Source organism: Phyllostomus discolor, chromosome 1 (assembly GCF_004126475.2).
Source record: "Phyllostomus discolor isolate MPI-MPIP mPhyDis1 chromosome 1, mPhyDis1.pri.v3, whole genome shotgun sequence".
Classification (NCBI taxonomy): Eukaryota; Metazoa; Chordata; class Mammalia; order Chiroptera; family Phyllostomidae; genus Phyllostomus; species Phyllostomus discolor.
In genome coordinates this window covers 3,087,870-3,108,199 of record NC_040903.2, presented here as the reverse complement: position 1 = coordinate 3,108,199, position 20,330 = coordinate 3,087,870, and the positions used below count along the sequence as shown (strand labels likewise).

Below are 20,330 nucleotides of genomic sequence, written 5' to 3'. Positions count from 1 at the left end.
GGGCTGGGCTGAGATCCACCCCTGAGTTTTGGAGGGGGGGCGGGGGCCGCCGAGGACAGGGGAAGGACTGGGGGTCTGACACGGCCATATCCTCCGGATGTGCAGGGGCCCCAGAGTGTCGGTGAGTGTGTGAGCAAATGCTGAGTAAACCATGTCCCAAGTGTCCGGCAGCACTCCCCCCGACCAGCGCCCGGGGCCCTGTGGCGGGGGGCGGGCAGGTACACACGGGTTTGTCGGTGAGAGAGGGGGGTGTCGCTGAATGTACACTATGTGCTTGACGCTGCGTGGCCACCTGCGCCTCGTGGGCCCCCGGCCAGCCAGGTGAGGCGCCTTCCTCCCCCTGCTTACCTGGGACACAGACTCAGCCCAGTGAGCGACTCGGAAGTCCCCACATTCTGCCGGAGTCTGCTGGTGGCCCCTCTGCCCCCTCCATGAGGGGGGAGGACGGACTCTTTCCATTTGAATACCCACCCCCCGAAGACTCCGGGGGCGCCCCGACTAACATGGTGAACACTGGCGTTTTCCAGTCGAGCTCAGGCTTTGAAGGGGAAATGCCGGTGGGACGACATAAAAAGTTGTGCGCACCTACAATACCCTAAACCATGTAAACGGTCAACAATCCAGGGCTGTGTTTTCCGCACAGATGGCATACACTTGTTATCTTAAATGTGTAAAGCACGCAGAGACGTCAGAAAGAAACCCTGTAATTATGACAAATACGCACTGAGTGAATCGATGAAAGACAGACAAACCCAATGGAAAACTGCCCGACGAAGTGGAGTCCCCACTCGCGAGGAGGAAGGAGACAGATAATGCTCAGCCAACACTCAGCAGCCCCAGCCCGAAGAGAAACGAGAACGAGAGCGACGACACGGCGGAGCCTCCGCCGGGCCCCTCGGCGGCGCTCCCGCTCCCCGCTGGGGTTTCACGCCGCGTTGCGCCGGGAACCAGCATTGTGGTCCCACTCGGGGGGGGGGGGGGGGGGGGGGCACCCGCCCCAAAACCGGGCTGAGAGTGTCTAGGTGCTCACAGACTGTCTTGCCCATCCGCCGGGGGAGCCACTTCCAGAGTCTACCCTGCGGGAGTGTTGTAAATTGTAGATGGAAACCTGGCGGAAACACTGTTCACGCTGCATGACGTTAACTAGAAAACAAGTGGGAACGCCCTCCTTGTGCCTTCCAGCGGCGGGAGGACGGAGTGACTCCGGGCACGGCCGCACGCAGGGACGGGGCGGGGCGCGTTCCAGGACGGGGGGAGGGGCTGCTTGGGAAGCAGCACCGACGCTGGAAGTCAAGTACGATGAGTTCAAGTACGTCTAGAAAATAGGCACGGGGGAACCTGGAGGGAAATGCACCCAACATTGGGGGCGGTTTCCTTACGTGGGATCTAAATTTTCCACCATCGGCGTGAGTGACTTGCCGTCAGAGAACAGAAAGGCATGCAGGTGCGCATGCAGACGCGGACGCACACGGACAGACGCACGCGCATGCCGCCACGCAAAGCCAGACACCGGCGCGCAGCGTCCTGCGCGGTGCTGCGCAGCTGGGGCCGGGGGGGACGCACAGAGACGCCGCCGCGGGGGGTCTCTACCTTTTCGCACAGGGCTAGCACCGTTCCAGCTTGGATTATGGCAACCTGCTCTTCATTCCTCAAATTCTACAACACAGAAACGGGCAAGGGCGTCTGAGAACGGATCGCCGGCAGGTCCTCCCTGCCGCGCCGCGCCCCCCGGAGTCAGCCCCCACTGTCTCCAGGGCCAGACTTCACAGCAGGGTCACCCTGTCTGACCTGAGGACCAGCCCTCCGCTTGGGAGTGTGTCCCCGAGGGGGGCACCAAGCCCATCTTTCAGGAAGGCATAAACATCGCCTTGTGATGGCGGAGATCTCGAAGGGTCTCTCTTTCTTAGTGTTCCCTTTAAGGCTTCTCCCTCACCACTCACGGGCTAGAGGGGGGCCTCCCAGAAGAACCCCACTTCGGACCAAGGCGGACCCGGCCACCCCCACAGGGACACGGCCCTACAGAAGCCTTCCATTGCACTTAGGAGCTCCCTTAAATCAGAAAGGAAGGGAAAGAACAAAACGAAAGCCACACAGAGCACACCCAAATCAAAACGGGAACACGACACCGGGGCCCGGCCGCTCATAGTTACCCCGTTATCGCCAAGGATATCTAATTTCTTCATAAGTTCAGAAATATTCACATCCTGGAAGAGATGGCCAACGTTCAGGTGTGAGTGAGTCCCGGGGGGCCTCCCCGCCTCGTGCTACAGCCACCGCCTCGCGCCTCCCCGACGCACCGCGCTCCGTCTCCCTCCGGGCCGACCGCGGCAGCCTTATCTAGCAGCTCCTTCGGGGGCGGAGGGGGCGGAGAAAAGGGTGGGAACAGCCTCTCTGGGGCGGAGTCTCCGTCCCAGCTTTCTGGAAAGGCCAGGGCATCCCGTGGGTCGGAAGGAACGCTGAGGCGCCCACGGGGCCTCGGGCATGGGGGGAACACCCAGCTGTCAGAACAACCACAGCGCCCTGGTCCGAAGCACCCCTGGGTGGCAGGCACCATACTGAGCGCTTCTCTAGGGGAACTGACCCCCCACTTCCCGGTGGGGGCGCTGCCATCGGGCCTGCCCCGTGGAAAGTCCCGGGCTCAGAGAGGTTCCGGGCGCAGCAGGGAAGTGGTTGACCGGGTCCGCCCTCCAGGCCGCACCCCAAGCCTCTGTTCTTTTATCGTGGGAACAGACAGAGTAACAAATGGTGATTCGCTAAAATGACGAACTTCCGCAATAGGGTGGGGGGCAGGGGTCTCTCTCGACTGAACTCCAGCCCAGGCGCCAGGACACGCCCCCTGCACGGCCCCGCCCGGCGCGGGCGCAGCCGCGGCAGAGCCACCCCGCCCCGGGCACGCTACCTTCACTCCTTCCTGGTGACAGAACAGCTGGAGGGCGCTGCTGTTGTTCTCGGGGAAGGTGGCGATTTGGAGGTTAAATGCTGGCGACCTCCGCTCTCTCTCCTGGGGAAAAGACTTGCTTTAAAAACAGAACTTGATGGAACCGTTCACCGCCTGCCATCTCTCCCCCACGTTACTCCGCCGGACCGACCAATTCCAAGTCGGCTGCGATGGGACTCAAACGCGCACATGCAGACTACGGTATTCGTGTCTGCAGCGCTGCGGGACGTCGGGCCTCTGCGCCCAGCGGACCTCCTGGGGACACCTGCGTACCGCTCGCCTGTGCGGCTGGGGAGACACAGCCGACAGAGGGCCACGGGGGCGGAGGAAGCCCAGAGAGTCACACGCCACCAGGGAATGCTCGGTAATAATAACAAGGCCAGAGGCCGCCAGCCGCGGTGGTCCAGGCACCCTGTGCCCTGGGCACTGCGCCCCGAGGTAACACTCACACGGCCCCACTCGGCAGGTGTGACCGCTTTCCTTTTGGAGACAGAGCTGGAGCCGGCGGCAGGGCCAGGACCCCGGCTTTGAGCATTGTTAAATACCCCGCGCTGACTTTGCTCACACTGCGTTACTTCTTCATTTCTGGGGGGACCACACAACACCAGTGGTCCTTCCACCCCCAGATGGACAGTGGGGTCTCCATCACTAAGGAAGGACAAGCATTCTCCCAGGAGAGACGCTTATTGGTCATCACGAAGTGACGCATTTTCAGAAAGGACGGGGAGGGGAGCCCGGCGACTAGCAGGAATAAAACACGGCAGCCAGCAGCACCCCGCTCTCAAGGGCTCCGGCACGGCGCCACCCTGCCACCTCGAGCCATGGCCCGGCCCGCCAGCAGAGGAGAGATCCAGCTGCTACTCTGCTCCCAGAACCGCAGGCAGGCAGGCAAGCACACTTGGGGCACGCCTGCGGAACCCAGCCTGCGGAACCCAGCCACAGAACCCAGCCACAGAACCCAGCCTGCAGAACCTAGCCACAGAACCTAGCCACAGAACCCAGACTGCAGAACCCAGACACAGAACCCAGCCACAGAACCCGGCTTGCAGAACCCAGCCACAGAGCCCAGCCTGCAGGACCCAGCCACAGAACCCAGCCTGCGGAACCCAGCCACAGAACCCAGCCACAGAATCCAACCTGCAGAACCCAGACACAGAACCCAGCCTGCAGATCCCAGCCACAGAACCCAGCCTATGGAACCCAGCCACAGAACCCAGCCTATGGAACCCAGCCACAGAACCCAGCCTGCAGAACCCAGCCTGCAGAACCCAGCCACAGAACCCAGCCTGCAGAACCCAGCCACAGAACCCAGCCTGCAGAACCTAGCCTGCAGAACCCAGCCACAGAACCCAGCCACAAACCCAGCATGCAGAACCTAGCCTGCAGAATCCAGCCACAGAACCCGGCCTGCAGAACCCAGCCACAGAACCCAGCCTGCGGAACCCAGCCACAGAACCCAGCCTGCAGAACCCAGCCACAGAACCCAGCCTGCAGAACCTAGCCTGCAGAACCCAGCCACAGAACCCAGCCACAAAACCCAGCATGCAGAACCTAGCCTGAAGAACCCAGCCACAGAACCCAGCCTGCAGAACCCAGCCACAGAACCCAGCCTGCAGAACCTAGCCTGCGGAACTCAGCCACAGAACCCAGCCTGCAGAACCCGGCCTGCAGAACCCAGCCACAGAACCCAGCCTGCAGAACCCAGCCTGCAGAACTCAGCCACAGAACCCGGCCTGCAGAACCCGGCCTGCAGAACCCAGTGTGCAGAACCCAGCGTGCAGAACCCAGCGTGCAGAACCCGGCCACAGAACCCAGTCACTGAACCGACGGCTCCCTGAGTCCCTAGGGGAGCGCGGTGCCCTGGACCAGCGCTGGTTCTATGATCTCGAGTAGGCTAAAGGGGAGAGGAAGTCATTGGTTCAATTCCATGTCCAGGAAGCCCCAGCCTGGCTACGCTGGGCTTGAAACAGTTTAGAGAGAAAACCTGACCTCCCTTCTCAGCCGAGAACAAAGCTCACAGCGGCTCAGTCCTTGGGGGGGGGGGGGGGGCCGGCCTTTCTGCGGACTGAAACGGAATCTCCATGGAACAGGTCGTAAGAGAATGCCCATATTTAATGCGAAGTCAGAAAGTTGGTTTCTCATGCCTCTGAAGGATGGTGGAGACAGTTAAAAGAAACTTCTAGTAAACTGAGCCACGCTTACAGAGTTCGCACGGGGAAGATAACCAAGTCCCCTGAAAGCTTTTCTAGCAGCGGGGGATGCACCAACAACCGTCTCGGCCACACACGACTCCCGATTTCGGCCACAGGAGTGGACGCCGTGCCCTCCCGCCAGCGCGGGGCACGGAGCACCATGCGTGACACTGGGCTCTGACACAGGCGGCCGCAGTGCCCACCCGCACGACAAAGTGTGCGAGGGCAGGTGAGTCCTCGCGCCCACAGAATCTGAAGGGAAGCCAGGAGGAGAAAACGAGAGCAGAGACATTGTGCCCGAGGGTCCCTCCCGTGTGAAGGGACCTCGGAGTCCGTCGCCGCAGGTGCTGAGAGAGACCAGGCGCAGCCCCAGGCGGGGTTCAACATGCCGACGGTGACTCAGTGGAAACAAACAACGGAACTCGGGGGTTATGAAGTAGCAACGCGGCCGCGGGCCAACACAGTCAGACGCCCGAGGAAGACCTCCGGGGGAAGCGGGGAAACCATCGCCGTGGCACGCGGCACGCGGCCACCTCTGAGAGCAGAGCGGGGCCCGGAGGGTGAACACAGCTGCCACCTGGGGACATGACTCAGGCGCCCTCCCGGCCAAGGCGCACTCCTGAGTGGCCGTTTAAGTTACGGGCAGCGATCTCCCGGGCCCGCACGGCAACGCCCCGGTCGGGACCCGCCGGAGAAAAGGGCCGCAGCAGTGGGGCCAGTGTTCCTAACCGCCTCCTTCACCAGGTTCACTTACCTGCGCCGACCTTGGCAAACAGAAAAGGGTCAGACTCGCGGTGAGCGCACCAGAGAGGCGGCGGCGCACCGGGTCAGAACCTGCCCCGTCAAAGGTGCCGCTCACTGCCCCACCAGGTCCCGTGAAAAGGTGTCTGTCGTTAACGACAGCCACGCTTCGCTCCGGGGTGCAGAGGGCACCCCGGCTGGCTGGGCACGCAGGGAGGAAGTAGTTATGGAAATGAAACACAAATAAAAAAGGCAAACTATTGCAAAAACAAATTACTTTTATTAAGTGCAAAACAAGCCGTAGGCAATAAATATATTAGCTCTGGTACATGGCCAAAGACTCAGGTGAGCATTCTCTCCAGAACAGTTAAGGCAGTGAAATTATTCCCAACATACAGATTTCAAAAGAAAAAAAAGGGAGGGAGGGAGGGAGGGAGGAACAGCTACCGCACGTCCCCCGGACACATGCGCGCGTGGACACGTCTGGGAGCGTCACACGAATTTCAGTTTGGGCTCAAAGAGAATGTCTGTGCCGTTCGAGAGCTTACAACACAGGGAGTCTCTTACTTCGAGCTCGAGCACCCGGAACTCGAGCAGCTCGTTCTGGTCCTTCGCGTCTTGCATTTCGCTCTTCAGCTGGTTCTCCTCCATCTCCAGCCTGCAGATCTAGGGCGGACACACGGGGGTTCAACCGGGGGTTTAACTGGGGGTTTCATGGGAGGGGGAGCCGCTGGCCCTCGCCGGGGCCACGAGGGGTGCGTCCCCGATCGTGGGCCGGCGGAGGGCAGGACCTGTCCCCAGGGGAGAGGGCCTTGCAGCTGAGGATCCGGGTGGGCACGGCACACGGGGGGCTGCACATGGGCCGTCCCGCGTGAGAGCTTCCGGGGGCTCCAAGAGTTCCACGAGCAGGACGTGGAGAGAAAACCTCTCCCCGTGCACAGGGCCACTCTCACAGCAGTGCCTAGTCTTGTCCCCATGTCCCAACTGCTGTCCAGCAGCACAGGGTGGTGGACAGACCCACAGCTGAGGCTGGACCGCAGCCCCTCCCCGGCAAGCCAGGCCTGGCCTGCCCAGCTCTGGCATCCAGGCCGCTTAAAAGCCAGGCCTCCTACCCCAGGACTCACCCCTCTAGCATGTGAGGAGGAGGCAGATGGGCAGGGGCAGGACAGCCACGGTGGTTATCCAGGGCAGGTGGGGTGGGGCACGGGATTGGCGGCAAGCGGGCCTGCGGGCCCGTTGTGGAGGGAGGGTGGAAAATGTCCTCAGTCTGCACTGTGGTGAGGGCTGCACGACTCAGTAAATTTATGGGGGGAAAAACCCCACTGAATTGCAGATAAGTAAGAAAAAATTTAAGCTAAAATTCTTTCCCAAAGCATTAGATCTGTTCCACAAGCCAACTCCTTGAGAGTTCTGGAAAGTTCCATGACTGGAGAGGGAAGCACAGGCTCAGCTCGGCTAGCCCCATGGCCTCCCGTCCAGGAACGGGACCAGGACGGCCTGAGGGCTGCCCGTCAATCAGTGCCATAGGCCCCGCCCCCTGGGGGTGGGAAGGGCTCAAAAGCCCCTCGTGGACAGGTGGCCTTGATGTCATCTGCAGTCCCCTACGGTCCCCTCCCTGAGGACAGGACCAGACCAGGACCAGCGGCCGGGTGCCCCCAGGAACAGGGCTTGGATAGCCACGGGGAAGATGCGGCCCTCTCAGAGCGGGCCCGGGGGTGCTGCCAGGAGAGGGGCGGGGAGCCTCTGGGGGCCCCACCTCGAGGGGCGGGGGTGCCGGCTGCACGTACCTTGTCCAGAAGCTCTTGGTTGGCCCTCAGGAGCAGCTGCTTCTCCTCCACCCACTTGGAGTCCTGGGGAGAAGCACTCAGTAGGTTCACACGCGGGGACGCAAACCGAGACAGCATGGGGGAAGGGCCACTTAACGAGGAACTTCCAAACACACAAAGGGGGGACAGCTGCTCTGTGGGGCACCCCTGCTCCAGGGCTCGTGGCCCTGAAAGCCCAGGACCTCGGTTCTGCACCGGTGACAGAGAAACGGTGCACGCGATGGATCGGCCCTCAGACCACTCTCTCCCGGCAGCCTGCGGGCCAGTGGCCGCGCCCGAGGGCTTCCCCGCGCCACCGGGGCTGCATCCCGACAGGGACGCCTGTGTTCGGCCTGTCCCTCTGCCGGGGCCGTGCTAACCACGCTTCTTTGCCTGGTCAAGTCCCCCCCAGGTCAGTTCTGTGAGCCCACGGCGGGAATCCACGTGGTCACTGCGGCTCCCCCAGCACCTCGAGCTGCGCCCAGCGCACCCCTGGTGCTCAAGAAGGACCAGAGGGTGGGTGGAGGAACAGATGAAGACCCTTCCTTCTTCCCTTCTCTCTGGTCCAGGGGCCGACAGGCTTCTGTGGACCCACCAGGACGCTCCGCCCATCCCCCACCCCCTGACCCCCACCCAGGGGACAGGTCTGGGCCCGGCTCTGCCTCTCTGCTGTGCCTGCTGTCACCATGCAGAGCAGGTGCGCAGGGAGGTGACTCTGGCCTGAGAAGGGAGGGGCCAGATCCCCGAGGGACAGTCACGCAGGGAGTCCCGGGCGGGCTCTGTATGACTGACAGCTAGGGCTAGCGGCGGGCACTGGCCGCCGCTCTCAACTACCCCTCGATCGTCAACCGCGACCTTTCCTCAGGTTCAGGTCAAAACAGAGTTCGAGCACCGCTTTGCCTCTGGAATTGTGTCCTATTTTTGTGCAAAGGACGAGCCAGGGTAGGGTTCCCCGGCTTGTTTTGAGTTTTCCAAGGTCCGCACGCAGGCTTGTCAGCTGGGGCATTCTCGCCCGGGCGGGCTCCGCTAGTGCTCCGTCCGCTGACGCGTCTGGGGCACGCGGTCCGGTCCACGGAGCGCCCCCTCGGCGCCGCGGCCCAGGGACCCCACCGAGGGGACAGAAATAAACGCAGAGAACCACAGGGCCCACGCTCACCTGTCCCTTCTCGACCAGCAACTTCTCCAAATCTTCGATCTTGGCCTGACACCTCAGCAGGTCGGCCTGCAGCTGCTCGCGAGTCTGGAACGGAAAAGACCAGAAAGCTATGGCGGGTCACCCCGGCTGCCCGGCCGAGGTGGCGAGGGTCGCGCTGCGGCCCAGCCCTTGTTCAGACTTGGCCTACCTAGGCGCACGCAGGTTCTACCTCCTACAGGTGCCAACGTTCTAAGAACCGAAAGGCCTGGAGAAGCTGCTGGTCCCGACCCTCCGGGCTTTACGGACAAGGACACGGACGCCCGGAGGACAGCCAGTGCCCCCGAGGGGCTGAGTGAGCTGGGAGCCGGACCTGTCAGGGTCCCCACCCGGCTTTCGGGCCACGTCCAGGGTGGCTCGCCGGGCAGTCACCAAGCACTGTCCCACTTGCCAGTGCATCTGACAGGCCCTCGAGCACCCACGGCAGGGCCTGAAAACTGAGTGTGGGGTCACAGGCAGCGGTGGGGACGGTGACACACTGGAGACACACGACCCGCCCCAGGGGAACCGCCACCCGGCTGAAGCCCAGAGTTGCCGGAAGTCCGGAGCTTCTCTTGACTTTCGGATGTTGGCAACTAGATACACTTTCTAACAACAACCGCACGGTTCAGCTCCCACCCAGCCCAGCCACGCACCTCCTCCGGCCCACGGATCACGGCCGAAGGCTTTTTTGGGGCTCAGCAGTGCCCTCCCCCGCAGCCTCCCTCACCGCCCCCCATGGCGGCCATGGACCGAAACGGGGACACCCTGGGGTGCCGCACAGGCTCCGGGGCATGCTCTCTGCGTGCCCCTCACTCTCGGGCAGGAGTGCAAGCAGCCCCTGATCTGTGCGACTTCCCAAGGCGGGGTAAGAACCGTACGTGGAAGTTTCTGGAAGGCAGAGCTCAGCCCAGCACGAGGGCAGGTGTGGCCCAGACCTGGGTGGCCCACAGGGACCAGAGGGCCTTGTGGGCCAGGAGCACCCCAATGGTCCCTCTCTGGACCCACAGGGATGCTCCAGGGGGCTGCTCAGCCCCGGAGGGAGGACGGCCCGACCTCTGCAAGGCTCTCCCTCCAGAGTGTTAACATCAGACGCTCCTGTGTGTAGACGGCACGCGTGGCCTGTGTGGGGTGGGCTCACCTCCTCCAGCAGCTCCTGCTGGGCCCCGAGGACGCCAAGGCGGCTCCCGTCAGGCCTGCCAGATGCTGGGGCATCGCCACAGTGGGGTTTGCTAGGGGTCCCCATCACCCCTCAGAAACCACCCTCAGAAACCAGCCCCGCCGCCCCACCACAGGCCGACGTGGCAGAAGCCCAGCACCGGTCCCCTGGTTGGCACTCACCCGGGCCTCCCGCTCCGCGTCCAGCGTGCCCCCGACCTGCTCCTGCAGGAGGGCGTAGGCTCGCTGCAGCGCCTGGTACTCCCTGGTCAGCTGGCAGAACCTCAGCTCCGCCTCCTCGCGGCTGGTCGTCTGGGAAACGAGGGAGCGCGTGACTGGGCGTGGCTCCCGCCGACCTGAGCTCATGCCCCGGTCTCAGGCGCGGGTAACTGGGGCCCCAGAGCGAGGGGCAGCCGGGAGCACACTCGGTCCCCTCCCAGCTACTCCCCAACCCCCGGGAACCGCCTGAGTCCCGTGCCCGGGAGACAGGGCGGGGGCGCCCCGAGACACCCTGCCGCCCACGTGACGCCGTCCCACGTGCTGGAGAGAGGACGACGTGGAACGGGGTTTCGGGGTGAAAGACGCCCGTCACGTGCGGTCGGGGAAAAGAACACATCGAAAGCCCGTGTCCGGCGTGGTCACATTGTCCTAAAGAACTCCAGCGGTGGTCGGTGACGGGCGGGCGGAGGCTGCACGCCACCCCCGGAGAACCAGTCGGGCACTCGGGCGAGTGAGAGGTGGGGCCTCGGCGCGGGGGCTGCAGGGGCTGTGCTCCCCTCCTCACACCCCTCACCGTGTTTGCTCCTCTCCACCCGACGGTGGGCTTCACAGCCCAAGTGCCAGCTGCGCCGCCTCCACTAGGTGGCTGTAAGCATGTGTGAGCATGTGTGTTGTGCATGTGTGTGCATTTGTGTGTGCACATGTGTGGGGGAGGAGGGGCAGACACCGTGCAGCAGTTTCACCCGCAAAGGGTGAGTCTCCTCTGGGACAGAGAAGTCGGGGCCGGGAGAGGAAAACCGCCCGTGCTGCCCGGCCCCGGCCGTTCACGGGGCAGGTGGAAGGGGCCCCCCCCCTGCCCCCACTAGCACTAGGGGGCGTGGCACCGCAGGTCCTCCAGGCTCCGAGCGCTCAGTGGGCAGCAGGGGCCGGAGGCGCCGCGACCAGCACCACAGGGCCGAGCGCCGCTTACGTCGTCCAGGTCCTCCTCGGGCGTGGCGGGGGCCCTGTCCGTCCGGTCCGTGTTGCAGGACGTTTCCGACAGCGTTTCCGAGTCTACGGACTCCTCGTCAAATCCAAAAAATGTCTCCACAACATGCTTCTGCAGAAGACAACGGGAGCAGCATCAGGCACACACCCGGAACTGCCAGGTCCCCGAGCCAGGGCACGCCACGCCCCCCGTCTGGGCCCCGGGGCCCCCCAGGGCTGGTGGGCGGGGTTCCTGGTGGGTCAGGTGGGAAAGGAGGTGGCCAGGGGTGGGGGGTAGGCTGCCGCCGTGGGCTTGGCCAGACCCTGGTTCTGAGCTTGGGAGCTGGTGACCTTGTGCAAGCCACTGGCCCCTCTCAAAGGGACATGGAGCGCTCCCCTCATCCGTGAGCCAAAGCGAGGTCACATGTGCCCTGTGCCACATGCTGACAGCGCGCTTGTGCTAAGGGGTGGGGAGGGGGCCCGGGGGGGGGGGGCGGATATCTAGATGCCACACAGGGAAAAGTGAAAGACACAGGGTCCACAGAAGGACCCGGGACTCTGACCGGCGGGGCGAGCGTGGCCCAGGTCCCCACCAACCTGCCCTGAGATGCAGTTTTCCTTTACCGTCTTATTACAGGACACTTACCACATTTGCAGAATTAGAAGGAAGAGTGTCATGGGCCCTCCCGCCCCCATCACTCAGTCACAGGCGACTTGAATGCCAAGGCGTCACAACCGGGGGTCACCCCACCCAGCCCCTCCCCCACCCCCTCGCTCATCCCTGTGTGTACGTGTTCACCCCGAGACAGGTGGTGGGGCACCTTCTGCGGGTCGGATGCTGGGTTGGGGGGGGGGTTCTGGGGGAGATACCACGGTCAGAACCAGGCCTGGTCCTGGGCCCAGGGAGCTTCTGTCCCAGGGGGCTGCAGACACCCACCCACAATCTCCAGGTCATCTCCTTCTAGGAACGGGGGCGTTTTCCCCAAAACAATCCCTGGGAAGAGTTTCATTTGTTTTTTACAATCGGTGGATGCTTCTCACAACCAGGAAGGAAGAACCGTAACTAAACCCAGAGCCCAGCCCCAGGCTCCCACGGGTTTGTCCAGGGCCTCTGCTCCGCCCCCCACCAGGACTGGGGTCCGGGTGCACCCCACGTGTGGAGGGTGCCGCCCACCTGGCTGGATTCACCCAATGCCTGAACACGTGAGAAGAGTGGGTCTGGACCCACAGCTCACAAGGTGATTGAGGGGTAGTTCAGATGTCAGCGAGGGAGAGGGAGAGAGAGGAGGCCTCCCTTGTCACCTGCACAGTCAGAGCCTGAAGAGGCCTCGCCGGAGGTGGCCCACCCCCATGCGCCCCACTCAAATGTCCTTGCGCTCGGCCCATCTTCCTGCTGCTGCTGCTTCCATCACATGGAAGCTGAATTGTTGCTTTTAATGCATGTGGGGTGGGTAGCACCTGCTGGGCTCCTGACTCCCCAGGGGCTCCACGGGCCTCGTGGGCAGTGACGCACCCCCGCCACCCCCACGATCTAGCATGTGCTCGTCTCAGAGCTCCGTCCTTAGAGCTGCTCAGGCCCAAAGCCTGGGTGCCCCTCGGCACTGCACTCCCTCAAGCCTCTAGAGAACTCCCGTGGGCTCCACCTCAGCCCAGAAGCCACCCCCCGCCCCTGCTCTGGCCCCTGCATCCTGGTCCAGCCACCACCCTCTTTCACTGAAGTTAGGGAGACCACCCGCCTGCTCCCACCCTGTCCTTCAGCCGGGGGGCCCGGTATGGCTGCGTGGAAAAGCCAGCGAGTGCACTGCGGTCTCGCGCCCTGTGAGCTGCCTCCCACCCTGCTCCAGCCTCCCCTCCGCCGCCCCATCCTGCACCCCGGTGCTCCAGCCGCACCACGGAGCACGCTCCCGAGCCTCCCACGGGCCTACCACGTGGGCCTTTTCCCTCGTGGAAGGGCGTTCTCCTCCAGGACCCACGTGGGTCGCTCCTGCACTCCCCTCGAGTCTATACAAAGGCCACCTTCTCACAAGGGCTGCCCTGCCCGCCACACCACAAGCTTCAGAGCCCGGCCCCCTCTAACCAGCCTGCCTAACCTTTCTTTCCTCCCTGGCGCTCCTCACTGCCTGACATAACACCTATTTTGCCTCTGTGTTTATTACCTGTCTCCCCTCTGAGATGTAAAAGCCCCACGGGACGGGGAGCTTGCTCCCCGAGGGCAGGATGAGAGCTCTTTCGCTCGCACGGCGGCCTGGGGCCTGGCACACTCGGGAAATACTGGCTGTTAAGTGAGGGTCCGCGAGCGCGTCTCTGCAGTGACCTCCATGCCACACTGGCTCAGGTACCTGCAGACAGCTTCAGGTACGCAAGGCGCCTTTGCCTCCCGTCCGCTCCAGCACCAGCAGCACGGCCACTTGGCCGTGCGCCCAGCAGGTCTCACCAGCAGGGGGCGTGCGAGGACCGAAAAGGCTCCATCGACTTCAAACGTACTCTTTCCTCCAAGCGGAGGCTGGAGACAACCACAGGCCCAGCGCCCCTCCAGACGGACGAGCAACCCACCCCCCACCCCAGGCAGGCTCCAGGCGCCCTGCAGACGGTCCCTAGGGAGCAGCAGCCGCGGCACTGCAGCAGGGACACGCCTGCAGCCCTCGAGACACCTCTGCGGTGCAGGCAGCTCACCACCCTGACCACCAGGCTCGGCGTTTCTCTGGGCCGCCACTCACTTCCTGGGAGCCCTGCCGACCGCGGGCCCTGGGGACAGGTCTGTGTCTGTGGCCAGCGTTTGCTGCTGCGCCCATGGACTCACTCGGTGGTGCAGGGAGCGCCCTGCCTGGCACGGCGGTCACAGCCCCAGGGACCATCAAGCCGCACACTCTCCAAGGGACCAGAAAAGGACCCCGTGCTGTGATAACCCTGCCAATGACCTGGGCCGTCCTGGGGGTCAGTGACCCCGTGTGCCACCGCCCTGCGGGTCTGACTGTTGAAGCACAAGGGACGGCTGGCTGCTGCCCCATCGTGGAGCTCTCATGCGGGGCCTTAGCTGACGACACACCTCTAAAGCAGAGCTGCCTGTCCCCAGAGCCCAGAGGGCACCCCCCTCCCCTCCAAAGCACAGCACCGTCCCAGAGACGGAGGCCCTGAGGCGGTGTCTGCCGGGAGGGAGGAGGGAGCAGCTCTGAGGGCGGCCGGAGGCCAAACACAGACGGGCTTTCAGATCAGAACCCTGTGGCCACCAAGGGCAGGAGCCCACAAATTCACAGCGCGCGCAACGTCACCGCGGCAGTGAGCCGACCGTGACCCCGCCCCCCGCCCCTCCTACAGCAGGGGGCGGGGCCAGCTTGTTCCCTCCGAGGGCTGGCTTCTTTTCCACTAGGGACTGCGTTCCACGGGGAGCAAAACGCACTACATGAAGGCACGCCTTTGTTAACTTAAAAAAAACAAGAGAGAAAAGGGCATTTTACTGCTTCAAGTGAAAACCTGGCGCTGTCTTTGAAGACATCGCAAGGACTGCCCCACGGCGCAGTTTCGCGACCCGCGCGGACTGACCCCGCCCGCCGGCAAGAGGGAGACGAGCGTCGCCCGGAGCACCCTGTTGCCCCCCGCCCCGCCCTGGCTCAGCCCCAGGGGCTTTAAGGGTCAAGTGCCAGAGACACCGCTGCGCATTCCCGTCTCTACCCCTCAGACCCCTGGGCGTGGCCTACGAAAACTCGCTCCAGGGCGGGAGGTTCCTCCCCGCTCCTCCCGAACACGCCTTCCTTCTGACGGCGGCTCGGTCCTCGGCTGCCCCGTCCTTGGCCACCAAAGCGCCTTGCTGGCTCCTTTTACAGAGTTTTTAAATGCAGTTTGGGGGAGAATGACTGCAAGTATGTAAAGGACTCCAACCAGGGGCACGTAGAATATGCAGAGGTGAGGAAAAGAGGGGACCCCAAAATAACTGACCCTCAGCCTCCTCGCCAAGGCGTCTCCCACGACCGCCCCCAGAGGGAGCCACCAGGCGCAGGGACCTGCGGCCCCCGCCTGCACCGCCCCCCTCCCCCCAGCCGGCCGCCTACCTTCGTGCCTGTAGGTGAGCTCCTGGCAGCCGGAGAAGTACAGGCAGACCAGGGCGCACAGGCAGAGGAAGAAGGAGAAGTACAGCACGAACAACACGTACTCCATGGCGCGGGGCCCCTGCCCGCCGGCGTCTCCCGGGCCAGGAGCGGCACCAACGCGCAGGCCTCCCTGCGCCCAGGAGAGCGCGCCCCTCCGCTCCCGCAGCACGCTCCCCTCCTTTGCCTCGCCTGCCGAGCAGTCCTGAGGCTGGGCGCTCAGCCGGTGTCCCTTCCGTGACTGGGACGCCAGCTCTGGGCAGATCAGGGGCCGAGGGGCCGTTTCCAGGACCCCAGCCGGGCGCATGAGTCACACGGGGCGGCTTGTGTGCCGGTTTATCCTCTGAGGGCTCTCCTCCCACACGCCGGGCTCTCTGGGGCCCCCCTGTCGCCAAGGCCATTCCACAGGGGACCAGGCACGGTGCTAGCAACGAGACCCAGTGAGCTCCTCCAGGCCCAGCCCAAACCCAGGAGGCGCCGCCTGCCTCCCGTGCTCCGAGAAACATGTCTGCTGCCCCCGCCCACCCCACGCGCCCCAGCCTCCTCCACTCGGCCCCTGGACCATCCCCGCCCCCCCCCCAGACACTGCCCCTGGAGCAGAGTCAACCCCCCACCCACAGGGGGCACCCGCGAGTGTTCTGGAGAAGCCTCTCCAGGCATAACATCAAAACCAAAAACTCTTACAGTGGAGGGGGAAATGGACAGGTTTTTGCCATTAAAAAAGTAGAACCTATCCTTTGAAATCTAGCGAAGCAATGTGAAAAGGCAAAGGACAATTCACAAGAGAAGAAAATAAATACAGCCAGGTTCACATGCATGTATGTCAGCTTCAGTACTGCTTGATTCTCTGTTCCTCCTCAAGTATCTGGGATGTGGCCCGTGTAGTCCTATCACGCAACGTATGCTAGTTGGTGCCGAGCCTTTAAGTCACACTTCCAGAGGGGGGCCACCCAGCTGCAGCAGGGACTGGTTCACAGACGGGCCTGTGACCAAGGCGAGCCAAGGGGTGTCAGCCTGGGACTCCTGCTGGGACCGCTGAGGAGGGACGCCGCCCTGCCACAGAGGTTGCCAGGCAGCCCCAGTGCCAGCTGCCACAGGTGTGAGGGCCACCACATGGGACAGCCGTCCTGAGAAACAGGCCCGCCCAGAGGAAAGCAGAGTTGAAAGACAAAGAGAGGCAGATTCCTGACAATATCATGTGAGCATCTGGATCCAGCCGTGCCTGAAGCTGCCCCTCTAGGCTTCCCAGTTATATTTTTTGTTTGTTTGTTTGTTTGTTTGTTTTTTCTTAAGGGACTGAGTTTTTGACCCTAGCAATACAAAGAAACTTGGCTAATGGGGAGGGGAAGATAATCCTGGAACCAGCCATGCGCACACTGCTGAGTTCTGGGACAACCCAAAGACTGGGTGCTCTCCAAGCTACCCTGCTCCGGGACCCTCAAGCAAAACCAAGGTCAGCTGTGCCCGGTGAAGGTCACCAGCTGCAACAGCTGCCTGAGAGCCCGGCTTTGCAGGGAGCATGAGACGTGTCCAGCGGGCCGGTGCCAGGATCTACTTAGACGCCCTCCACACACACACTTCTTCCAGAAGCTTCTCATGGGCGGAGACCCCTCTCTGTGCCCTGTCACCTGACATCCCACCATGCCTGAGGCGGACACTCCACAGACGATGGCTACCATGATGGGGGGGCAGGGAGGGGCTGAGAGCCACACAGCCTTGACCTTCACCGCTGAGCCTGCCATGGGTGCGAACAGCCACAGCCACGGGCCAGTTCAGACAGGGCAGCACCCGGCCCAGGGAACCGGACTGGAGCCCTCAGCATCAACCACAAGTGAGGGGCCCCAACTCTGCTCCCCGGGCTGCCTGGCAGACCACGTGGCCCCAATTCCGGCTCCCCTACGTCCCCGTGACCCCTCCCAAGCACCGGCATCCTCTGAGTCTTCCCCCGAACTCAGCCCCAGAGGGAGCCAAGCAGACAAGATGCTACCCTCCTGCCAGGCAGAGGAGCAGGGGCTGGGGGAGCCCAGAGGCAGTCTAGCCCTGTGGGGGAGGGGTGGGGGAGCGAAGGCCCGGGGTCAGCTGAGCCAAAGCAGGGGTCTGGAGGGGAGGCAGCACGGCAGCAAGCCCCAGGGGCTGGCGCCAGCGTGCGCAGAGGGGAATCACGCCAGCGGCGAGTGGTCCAGATCCATGGGGTCCCGGGAGGCCCCCGAGGGCGTGGCCAGGGAGCCCCGCCTTCATCCCCCGGGGTTTTAGCGAAAAGGAGGCGGAGCCAGACTTGCGCCTCAGAAAGAAACGCTGGCGGCAGGCGGAGCAGCCAGGGAGCTGCTGCAGTGGACAGACCATGGCCTGAAGGGGGCGCTGGAGACAAGAGGAGCAAGCAGAGGCCTCGAGGAGGGGCGGGGCTGCAGTCGGGGAGCCTGGGCCCACCCCTCCCCACTGGGTCTGGGGTTCCCCGCGGCACCCAGCAGCAGGCCCAGGAGCCTGCACACGGCCTCCTCCCAGCCACTCCTCTCCGGTTTCCGGCCCCATGTACATCCACCGCCTGGAACCACCAGAATGGCCTGTCTGTTCCCGTCTTCAGGCGCAGCCCTGACGCTCGGCTGGATGCGGCGTCCTGGCCAGGCTGCACGGCCCGCTGTCCTGACATCAGCCACTGCTCCGATGCCCGGTCCCCGCTGAGCGACAACCCTAAGCTACCAGACAGCACGTTCAGCGGCCAGCAACACACAACTCACTGCCCACCCCGCGGCAGCGCGGTTTGGGGTCAGACCCCGATGCCGGACCTGCTGCAGAACAAGCCTCCGCCCACTAGGGCCCTTCTCCTGCAGCCCCTGGGGGGGCGGGGGGGCTGACCAACAGGCTCCCTGGGCAGAGGCGGCCAACGCCAGTCTCGTCCCAGAAGCCCGGCGGGACGGGGCAGGGCAGGGTCAGCAGCCCCGGGGTGCGAAGGGACCCGGAAGACGAGGTCTGACACCCCTGCTCTGCCCCAACCACACCGTCAGCGACCGGGGCGGGGGAGTGCGGGCAGAAGTCGGGGAGCCCCTTCGGGGAGCTGCAGACTCGGGGAGCATTGCGGTATCTCTTCAGGGCCGGGCTGTCAGACTTCCAGAAAGTTCTGGAAACTTCGACACATTTTACCACAACACTGTTGAGCACAGGCCCAGGCCAAGCGGCCCAGTGCACGTCGCATGGGGGTCAGAGAGTGGGGGGCATCTGAATGGAAGACGAAAGCAGAGACTCCCCGAGGCCCGGGGGCGGAAGGAGAGGGCAGCCGCCCGGCCTGCAGGTGGCTGGGGGGCTGAGAAACGCGCTCGGGCCCCTGGTGGGTCCACCTTTCCGCTCCGTCCTGCCCTGGACAAGCGGGGGCGGAGTCGGAGCTAGCGAGGAGTACCGCCCAGGAAAAGCAATGCTCTCGCTCAGGCACCACAATCTGGGGTCCCCCAGCCTGCACCAACCACCAGACACGAAGGGCAGGACGCAGCAGCGGGACACCCACAAGCCTGGCGAGCAGCCAGACGACCCCGGGCTTGTCAGGCTGCCCCCCACCCCCCCACAGGCTCGGCCGGCGAGGGAGCCATAACAACGTGTCTGCGATGTTGGCATCGCAGCGTGGGTAAAGGCGCTACCGGGCAACGGTGAGTGAAAACGGGCACCGACGCGCATTCTGCAGGCACAGACGCGTCATACAAAGACGGAGCGGGAGGAGGAGGAGACGGGGACGCGCAGGGTCCACACGAACCCTGCGGGTAACGAACCACCTCGGACTCCCCAGTTGGTCTGGTCACGCCCCTTCCACCGTACAAAGGGACCAGTTCTCGGGATCGCGTCCCTTCCTGACGTCCTGTGGTCCGTGCGCAGGGACCCGCCCCTCCTTCCGCTCGGCGGTGCCGCCGGCGGAGGCCTGGAACCCGGGACTGGACTCAGCCTCCTCCGCCGGCCGGCGCTGTTGTCTCTGCGCCGTTTGTGCATTTCAGAGCCATACGCTCCCTGTAACCCTCGAACGGGGAAAATCCCCACAGCCTCCCCGGCGTGCTGCGGGGACTGAGTGAGGCTGTGTGGACGCCCACGAGCCGCGTGCCCAGGACGTGGCGAATCCCCGCGGAGCACCGGCCCAGGGGCGTGCCCCTGGCTGCCGCCCCGGACGGGCGGATTCAGTGCGTGGAGCGTGCTAGCGCACTCGCACCAAAAGTTACAGCCCTTCGATCCCACGTGCAGTGTGGTACTGAGTTAAACTGGGTCCCCCCAAAAGACGACGAAATCCTAAGCCCTGACCTCAGGGTGTGACCTTACTTGGAAATACGGCCGTGGCAGAAACACTCAGCTAAGTTACCACAAGGTCACACTGGGGTGGGGTGGGCCCCGACCCAAAGTGTCTGCTGTCCTTCTAAGAAGTCAGCCCTGGAAGACACAGGGACAAGGGAAGGCGGAGTGTGACGACGGAGCCAGAGGTTGCAGGGATGCCACAGCAACACCAAGGTGGCTGGAGACGCTGGGGGTTGGGGGGAGCGGGAAGGGCTCCCCTGCAGGGTCCAGAGGTTGCCCGGCCTGCGTGTTCGCCTTGGCGTTCAGCTCCGGGCCCCAGAACCGTTGCTCTGGGCCACCCGGTTTGTGGCGCTTGCTCCAGAAGCCCGGGGGAACGAACGCCCGAGGCCCCCACTTCTCTTAAAGCACCGACTCACCGGACCCCCTGGGCTCCTTCCGTTGCAGGGACTGGGAGTCGGGGCTCAGGCCACCCCGGTGCCTGCCCCACCCCCCCCTCCCTACTGCACCCGGACAGCAGAGCCGCACCTCAGGGGCGGCCGGCATCACCTGCACGCCGCTGTCTCTCAGACAGAGAAGTACTTCCAGGCAGCCGTGCACACCTCCACCAAGGACAAGCAGGGAGAGGCATGGGCCGGGGCTCGTGCAGGTGAAACACACGTGCCCGGTGTGTGTGCAAACCAAGTATCTCTTTACACCGCCCCCCGCCCTGTGCCAGCTTGGCCCGGGCGCCTCCGCTTTCCCAGCCCGGCCCCCGTCTCCGCCAGAACGTTCAAACGCTGCCCCCAGAAACCCACA

The 20,330-nt window shown here is 63.9% G+C and overlaps 1 protein-coding gene across 4 annotated transcripts in view; it reads right to left on the bottom strand.

Annotated features, from left to right (window-relative positions):
* Positions 1–20,330, bottom strand: part of JAKMIP1 (janus kinase and microtubule interacting protein 1) — an 89,236-nt gene that overhangs the window by 13,054 nt on the left and 55,852 nt on the right. For 3 of the 4 annotated variants that reach the window (XM_036018649.1, XM_036018645.1, XM_028506818.2), the window contains exons 9-16: positions 11,195–11,323; positions 10,189–10,317; positions 8,833–8,916; positions 7,659–7,721; positions 6,439–6,537; positions 2,900–3,001; positions 2,151–2,204; positions 1,591–1,656 (exon numbers count right to left, since the gene is read on the bottom strand). In XM_036018649.1, coding sequence (XP_035874542.1) covers positions 1,591–1,656; positions 2,151–2,204; positions 2,900–3,001; positions 6,439–6,537; positions 7,659–7,721; positions 8,833–8,916; positions 10,189–10,317; positions 11,195–11,323 — 726 coding nt within the window. Of the gene's footprint in view, positions 1–1,229; positions 1,339–1,590; positions 1,657–2,150; positions 2,205–2,899; positions 3,002–6,438; positions 6,538–7,658; positions 7,722–8,832; positions 8,917–10,188; positions 10,318–11,194; positions 11,324–20,330 lie in introns of those variants that run through there. The other variant, XM_036018655.1, reaches the window with a different exon arrangement.